Source organism: Pholis gunnellus, assembly GCF_910591455.1.
Source record: "Pholis gunnellus genome assembly, chromosome: 3".
Classification (NCBI taxonomy): domain Eukaryota; kingdom Metazoa; phylum Chordata; class Actinopteri; order Perciformes; family Pholidae; genus Pholis; species Pholis gunnellus.
In genome coordinates this window covers 23,178,147-23,187,262 of record NC_136529.1, presented here as the reverse complement: position 1 = coordinate 23,187,262, position 9,116 = coordinate 23,178,147, and the positions used below count along the sequence as shown (strand labels likewise).

The following is a 9,116-nucleotide window of genomic DNA, read 5'->3' as shown; positions in this document are numbered from 1 at the left end:
ATTTGATGAACAAAGCTACTGAGCTAGACCAGAGATTCTAGTCCTCCAAAAGCCAACTGCTGAAATCCCGTTTTGTAGTCACAAGTATTAAGAGTTAAATAATGCTTCTCAAAGTTTTGACAATATTCCTTCTGTACCCAGTCATCCCAGAAAAAAATCGCAGGCCTGCTGAAAACTTCTTTTTCATGTTTGCCCTAAATTCAAAATGCTGAAGACGTTGCATTAAAAATGAAGATGTGCATATTTCTTTTTTTGCTTTCTCTGAGGCATGGCACATACAAATATCTCATCGTGTTTAATGATGTTCGGAGAAGCTAATGATCAAGTCCGTATGGGCCTGTTGGATAGATGAAAGCCCTCAGTGGAATCTGATTTGTTTCCAAGTTGTTCAGAGCAGTGTTTTGTGCAGGCATTGTAATGAGCTGAACTTGCATTTTCTTAAAATTGTTGATGCTGCACATAACTCAGTCTCACAAGGATAGTGGAGAAGCAATTGTTGTTAGTCAGTCTGTTGTCTTACGTAATTGCTTCATTTACAAGAAACATGAAAGATTATGTTATCATCCAGTAATTGTTACATACAGAAATAAAGTCTACACTCATGCTAGCTGCTTTGTAAGGCTGTACTTAGACAAAGTAGTGCTTTGAGCTAAATGGTAACGTCAACATGCAAACATGTTCACTATAACAGTGGTAGCATGCTGATGTTATTAAGGTATTTGTTCATAAACCAAAGTATTAGACAAATTAATATTTTTACATGATGGTGGGGCTAAATTTCATGGCAGTACATTCAAAGGTTGCTGAGATATTTCACTCAAAACCCACAAATGTCAAACTGAAGAAAAAAATTAAAGGGACCACCAAAGTTATGCAACTTTATTCTCTAAGAACCATGAGTGTCTGTACGGAATTTCAAGGCAATCCATCCAATAGTTGTTGAGATACTTAAGTCTGGACCAAAGTGGTGGACCGACAGTGACAGACCAACATTGTTATCCCTTAAGCCGTGCTGCGAGCATTGCTAGCAATGTACTCTTTTCAATATAAAAATAGGTTTGACACTGTTTTCTGTACAATGACATATATGCTTTGTGTTTGTTTTCCAGATTACTCTGGGGCTCCAAGATCTTGAGGTAAATTTCTACCCTCCTTCAACCCCCTACTGGACTTCACTGGACTAAAAGACCTAATCAGCCAACAGTCTGGTTGATGACTGTAACGCACTCTCTCCCAAATTCATCTGGCCCTCCTCCTGTCCTACCCCAGCATGGCTAGACGGAGGTTAGACTGTTTACTTCTAGGCCAGGTGTTTGTTGGCCTGATGCTGGCATCGATAGGACTATCCTACGTCCAGAACAATGAGTGCCCCCAGCTGTGTGTATGCGAGATCCGGCCCTGGTTTACTCCCCAGTCCACCTACAGAGAGGCCATCACTGTGGACTGCAATGACCTTCGCTTAACACGTATTCCGGGAAACCTCTCCAGTGACACTCAGGTTCTCCTCCTGCAAAGCAACTACATTGCCAAGACCAATGATGAGCTGGAGCAGCTCTTCAACCTAACTGAGCTGGACTTGTCCCAGAACAACTTCAGTAGCATTCGAGATGTTGGCCTTTTCAATATGTCCCAGCTCACCACGCTTCATCTGGAGGAGAACCAGATCATGGAAATGCCAGATTACTGTTTGCAGGACCTCAGCAACCTGCAGGAGCTCTACATCAACCACAATCAGATCAACACAATCTCTGCCAATGCCTTCACTGGGCTCCACAACCTGCTCAGGCTTCACCTCAACTCCAACAAAATTAAGACCATCAGCAGCCAGTGGTTTGAACCCACACCCAACCTAGAGATCCTCATGATTGGGGAGAACCCTATTGTTGGAATAATGGACTTTAATTTCAAGCCACTGGGAAATCTTAGAAGTCTGGTTTTGGCTGGGATGGATTTGACAGACGTCCCTGGAAATGCCTTTGTGGGACTTGACAATCTTGAAAGCCTCTCTTTCTATGACAATAAGCTGGTCCAAATTCCCCAGAGAGCCCTCCAGAAACTACCTAACCTCAAGTTCTTGGATTTGAACAAAAACCCAGTGCACAAGATTCAGGAAGGAGATTTCAAGAACATGCTGAGACTGAAGGAGCTGGGTATAAACAACATGGGAGAGCTGGTTTCTATTGACCGGTACGCGCTGGACAATCTTCCTGAGCTCACAAAACTGGAGGCTACAAACAATCCCAAGTTATCTTACATCAATCGTCAGGCCTTTCGTGATGTCCCAGCCTTGGAGAGTCTAATGCTGAATAACAACGCTCTGAATGCCCTCTATCAATCCACTGTGGATTCTCTCCCCAACTTGCGTGAGATCAGCATCCACAGCAATCCTCTGCGCTGTGACTGCGTCATTCAGTGGATGAGCTCCAACAAAACCACCGTCCGTTTCATGGAGCCTCTGTCCATGTTTTGTGCCATGCCAACAGAAGTAAGGGGTTTGCATGTGCGGGAGGTGCTGCAGAATAATTTAGCAAACCAGTGCCTGCCCTTGATTTCCCATGATACTTTCCCAAGCCACCTCAACCTCGACATCGGCATGACCCTGGACTTGGACTGCAGAGCCATGTCCCAGCCTGAGCCTGAAATCTACTGGGTGACACCAATGGGGAACAAGGTAATGATGGACACCCTATCTGACAAGTACAGCCTCAGCAATGAAGGGACATTGAGAATTTCTCATATTCAAGTAGAAGACTCTGGCAGATACACCTGTGTGGCTCAAAATTCAGAGGGAGCTGACACAAGAGTGACAGCCATACGGGTGAACGGCACTCTGTTGGACAGCGCTCAGCTAATGAAGATCTACGTCAAACAAACAGAATCTCACTCTATCCTTGTCACCTGGAAAATAAATTCCAACGTAATGACCTCCAACCTCAAGTGGTCATCTGCCACCATGAAAATAGACAACCCACATATTACTTACACTGCCAGGGTACCCGTTGATGTCCACGAGTACAACCTTACGCATTTACAACCAGCAACTGAGTACGAGGTGTGCCTCACCGTCTCCAACATCCACCAACAAACACAGAAGTCGTGCGTGAATGTGACGACGAAGCAGGCAACCTTCGCTGTGGAAATATCTGACCAAGGGACCAACACCGCTCTTGCGGCAGTCATGGGAACGATGTTTGCAATCATCAGTCTGGCCTTTCTGGGAGTGTACATTGCCAGGAGGTGGAAGAGGAAAAACTATCACCATTCTCTGAAAAAGTACATGCAGAAAACCTCATCAATACCGCTAAACGAGTTGTACCCTCCTCTTATCAACTTGTGGGAGGTAGACAGTGAGAAGGAGAAAGAGGGCTCATCCGAGACCAAACCCAGTCAGGTGGATACCACACGCAGCTATTACATGTGGTGAGAGCTACTACCCAGTGGGAGATACAGAGACATGTTTCTTTCAGGAGCACAAATATACATACTTGCTTCTTTGTGTAATTGAACTAAGTCATTTTGTTTCTTTCATGTTTCCAATTTGTTTTCATTCGTTTCTCTGAGACTTGCTCTTTAAAGCAATTGACGTACCGAGATTTTCACATCTTTAGTTTAGCATATTGCCTTTTTACCTCTCGCCCATTTTGACACACAATATGGCAGCTTTGTTTAGCTCCCTGGACTTAGTAGTCACTGTGCTTTATTTTTAGTACTCGTTTAATGAACACAGCATGAGCATTGTCACGGATTCAGTATACGCAAGCAACGGAAGAGCTGAAATCCAACCTGTTTTTGACATGTTTCTATGGCAGAACTGTTAGAAACTGCCTTTTTTTTCCTCTTGTAAAACAGTTTCACTGTTGACTGTTGTGCACTGAAATATATATACTAATTTGTCTATCAACTGAAATATAAGCTGACAAAGTACGTTTAGACTTGATATACTGTCTATTGAATAATGTTAGCAATTCCTCTGTAACGTTGTATCAGCTACGACTTAATTTACTTTTTGTACATTAAATGATTATAATAACATAATAAGTATGTTTGATTTAGACTTTAAGTTTGCAGATCAGCTACTGTAAACCAGCAATAGAAATATGAATGTTATGAACTAGGTGAATAGATGTAAGGCTTTTTCAATTTCTTAAACATTTCTTTTCTTATTTTGCTAGAATATGTCTACAATCACTGGTTTTGTTGTGGTTTACACACACAAACATGTTGTTTATTGGGGAGCAAGTTAAATAAAATCTTCTTTCCTCATATTTTCTAAACAATGATTTCAACACCAAGTGTCATTTTTACATATAGAAAGTGTATACTGTATATTTAATAAATATGCTTTGGAGAAACAGACATTTAGAGGTTGAAAGTAAATATTTAAAAGCTTTGAATTGTTGCAGAGGAAAACCATCATCTCATATTAATGTTAGGATTTTATTAATTTCAGTGTGTTGAGCGTAGCTGTAGGTGTTTGGTTACAACCTTACTGTAGATAAAGAGAGACTGGAAGATGCAGACTGCAGTGTGTTTGCCTATGCAAAAGAAAGAATCACAGAATCATTTAAATTCTAGTACAATATAATCACTGCACAATATGCCTCGGAGTACATACAGTAACTTCAAAAACAAAGAAATTTGTCACTCAAAACCAAGACAGTGGATGTTTTGCCAGCATGATTTGTTCATTGTCTGTTTAATTATTGCAGACATACCTCTGTATCTCCAAAGCTTTAGAGAGGAAGCAACACAGGGAGTATAATTCAGCTGAGACATGATTGAAGGAAATGGTGATTACAGATAATAGACAGTTACAGCAAGTACAGACTGCAGCAATATTTGGCACCAAGCAACAATGCTCTAATCGGCCAAATGTTTTAAATTCTCATAATTGTGTATTGTTTGTGGAATAGAATGTACAGTACTTTTTCCTTAAAATGACATGAAACCATTCGCTTTCTCTGCAGTAATAAGTTGAGTGCGCCACAATGCAAATCCTAATCTCAGTGGCTCACTGTCTGGAAGAGGGGATCTCCAGCGGTGGCCCAGATGTTGACTGACAGATCTGGGCTTTGTGGTGCAATCAAACGATGTCCGTTTAGTCTAACCTGACAACATGGTTATTCTCGTGCACGATGTCTCCTGTGAAGTAACTGTAGTATAAGCAGTTAATGAATGATTAGCGACATAATGTACAAATAATATAACACTGGTAATGACATCTTTATTCACACACACATTTATAAACCCAACCTCATAATTTGTTGACAAAACTATAAACATTTAAAAAGTCTGCTTAAAGCTACATCATAGTCTCTTATAAACAATGTATTAATTGTTCATAAATGCTATAAAATTATATACTAATTAGGTGGTTCAAATAAATGTGTTACGGATACACATTATACGTACCAGATGAAGTCTCTTGACTCCTAATGTCACACTATTGTCAGTAACTTACAAGGCTTAGTGTGCATTGTGCATCAAGTCTCATTCTGCTGCTTCGCATCGTGTATAGAGATGTTAGGAGATGCTCCAACAAAAATGTCAGTGAATGTCATGCACCCTTTAGGGAGACCTGTGTCCTGTGCTGAGAATGATGGACAGCGGAGGGCCAAGTGGCAGCAGGCTGGCATTTGTTAAACCTGCACATTGAAACTGCTATACTTTGAAAAATCCGCTGCCGTCCTTTCATCTGCACAGAAACGGACGAGCCATTACGCGGTCTCAGTGGGTAGCCTAGTAACAGACCGGAAATCAGCTCATTGGGACAGCTATCAATGAGAGCTTTTCAAAGCGTGTGCTGGAGCCTGCACCGTGTCCCATCCCAGTGGCCTGTTTCCATGACAACCCCTCCCTCCATCCTCCTGCAGGTGCTCGCAGCCAACAGAGAAGTCCCCAGAGCCTGAAATAACACGGACAAGGTCAACACCCCGCAGGTGGGAAACCACTTAAACGTCATGTACGCTTTCAAAGGTGTGGAGCGAGAAAAGCTGCATCTTTGCACTGAAGGTGAAGTAGAATGGCTTCATGCCTCTTATTTTTCCCCGCCATGCTTCAGTTGAACAATGTAAAACTGCAGCTGAAGACGGGACGGACACTTTACGTGAAGTAAGATGTCGTCGTGCAAATATTTGCACGGTTCTAACAGCCTCCAGAGGGACGCTTTCTCTCAATGTTCAGCTGATTTCCAACATTCGTGCTGCAGTCGCTGGGAAAAAATGAATCGCAATGTCATTTCTGCCCAGTGAGAAGGCTGCAGGCAAGTCTGAGCCAGAACCTGAAGCTCTCCATCCACTTAAAGCCTAAAAGATTGAGTGCCCGCTTTAAAGAGCAGAGGATAAACCAGAGAGAGGGTGAAGGAGTAGTTGAACTTTGAGCACGGGAGAATGCATTCAAATGAAATCCGTCACTGTTAACCTGCATACACTGCTGGCAACGCAGCTCTTCTGCTCCTGACATACAGTGAAGGTTCTGATATGATTGTTATTGACCATTTGCTGAGCTCCGCCCCCCTAAATTACTGTTGCTATGCCTGCTAAGCCTTCCTTTGTCAAACAACAAACAACAAACCATGTAGTTTACAGAGATAATTGCCACTCAGTTTTCAATGAGGTCCTTGACTTCAGAAAGAGGGAGACAAAAGCAGATTCTTATTTCCAGCCAGTCCATTTTGCTGGCTGCAGTGATAACTGTCGCCTGCAGATTTTATTAGCTGTTTCAAGCAGAAATTGGGTCTTCAATTTGCATTATTCAACACCAATGTGTCTGTGCCTAGTTAGAGTCAGTTAGAAAGTCAACATCCTGCTAGAGTGAATATTGACGGTCAGTGAAGCACAACACAATGACGTTTCAAACATCAAGTTGTTTATGACCAATTAGTGTGTTTCTTAAGTGAGAGTTTCAAGAAGGACATTTGTCCTAGAGTGGTAAATATAACCATTGCAGCCAGCAGGGGAAACCATGTGGTGCCTGCTGGGACTGTAATTAGAATGGTCTGGCACTCAAGAAAAAAAAGGATATACTGACGTTCTAGAAAATATGTGATTAACACAAACACTCCTCTTGTTATAAGATTCACAGGCGTAGACACCTTCATATGATCCAGTCAGCAGCTGAGTGAATCCCACACACTGGAATAAACTTTGACAATCTGATGTCTAAAATGTATTAAGTAATACCAGCCACTGTAAGTGAAACCCTCTGAAAAGCCACTCTGCATGACTCCTACTCAAAGGAGAGGAAATATGAAATATCCTCTTCTGAATACACCAATGACATGAATCGCCACTTCCACCAAGGTCACTTTTGGCAGCGGAGCTGGTGATGTACTATCTCTCCCTAATGGACAGGTGCTTCTTCTCTCAGGCGAGATCACGCTCTCTTGGGAAGGTGAAGTGATGATGATGATGATGCGGTGATGACGCCACTCTTTCTTCTCTTCGTATTGGGGAGACTTTATATAGGTTGATGAAGGAGTTCTCACAAAAGGCAAAAATATCTGAACCTTTTCCTGCTGAGGTTCACAGTTACAAGGAATTACACTGTGCAGAAAGCATTGTTGTGTATGTATTTCTTCAGCACAGTGCGCCCTTGCACGAATAGTTCCACTGTAACCTTTTGAAGTTGAAATCGTAATCTTACTTTAAAAAAGAAAAAACAAGAGCCTCCTCCAAAGCTGAGTGCTGTTATAGGCAGCTAAGTACGTGAGTCGGCAAGTGAGAAAGGCAGAAAGCATTTCCCTGCCTTTGGTAATCCACACAGCACTCAGCTTTTGATGGCTCTGAGTGCCCTGGCTCATTGCTACCTGTATTTGAATGAGGTCCACTCTGAAAAGAAGAGGTGATCACCAACACGGTTCAACTGCAGGTCGCCTCACATAGATTGTTTTTCCAAGACAATGAGGAGATATGCATAACCAAAGTTATCATGGCCTTGCCTCGGTTATTTTGATTGTTGTGGGGAGAGTGTGGGTGTGACTTCACACCTCTCCCTGTGAGCTACCCGCTGTCCCGCAGAGACAGCACCTGTGAGCCCGTTCTGTTATTATTAACTAACTCCCACACAGAGATAAATTTAACTACTCACAAAAAGTGCTTGTTACCCAGCGAGGATGTGATGGTTGACGCCGTGCAGAAGGTGGTGAAGTCGAGGCTGCTGGGTTCGCGCTCGACATCAGCTGGACCATGAGCTTTTAATGGTGAACCCATAGGCATGAAATCAAGTGTTTGATGCTGTATATCCTGTAATCCCCACACTCACGGACTTTGCAAGGGACGCAACTCAAAGTCCGTGGGGGTTTAGGGCTGCCCCGCCATCAAATCATCAAGTGTTTGAGGGCTCTCTCAAAGACATATTGAGCCCTTTAATGAAGCCCTTTCCACGAGTTTCGCATTTCTGCAGACTTTGCCTGAGGGAATTACCCACAGTTCATAGCGTTGTGACGACGGGTTTCCCAGGGGAAGCCCATGTGCATGAAAAAAAAAGGTAATAAAGAATGATTAAAGCACATGGGTGTTTAGCCTGGCATATTGGATTCACATAAAACTATTGTCATTAAAGATTTAAGATGGAACATAAAAACAGAGACTTACACACCTGGTTTATTGGTCAACCGTTTCTTTTCCTTTTGTCATTGAAGCTGTTCTGACAGAAACTACTAAATAGCTTATTTAACAGATAACGACCGCCGACTGTTGGCCTGGTGCGTCAGACTTTAGTGGATGAATTATGTATTCATGGGTTTTCAGACCGTTGTGTCAACACCTGCAGGACGTCAATATGTTTGATGTTTCTGGGAGATGTACTTTCCCGGCTCAGGTTTGAAGGCATGGACATCATTTCCCGGCAAGGTAAACACCAATCTATAAAAAGATATGCGCATACATTCGTTTTTTCTATCAGAATACAATCAGCGCATTCCAGGAATGGTGACCGAACAGTGGAAACGATTATGAAAATGGTGGGGGGGGGGGGGGGGGAATGCAGTCTCTCTGGGGGCAATGAGGCAACGAGTTCCACCGCTGTCAACAAAACATGAATTACCTCGTTGGAGAGTTGTGGGACGTCTCTCCACAGTCTGGAGAATCTGATCCAGAGTTGGAGCTGATTGGACG

At 42.7% G+C, this 9,116-nt stretch overlaps 1 protein-coding gene across 1 annotated transcript; it reads left to right on the top strand.

Moving 5' to 3' along the window:
• Positions 1-1,270: 1,270 nt before the first annotated feature.
• Positions 1,271-3,424, top strand: lrrn1 (leucine rich repeat neuronal 1; the record flags this gene model as incomplete). Its single annotated transcript, XM_079157120.1, has 1 exon — positions 1,271-3,424. One exon carries the CDS (start codon positions 1,271-1,273, stop codon positions 3,422-3,424), a length of 2,154 nt encoding a protein of 717 aa, XP_079013246.1.
• Positions 3,425-9,116: the final 5,692 nt, after the last annotated feature.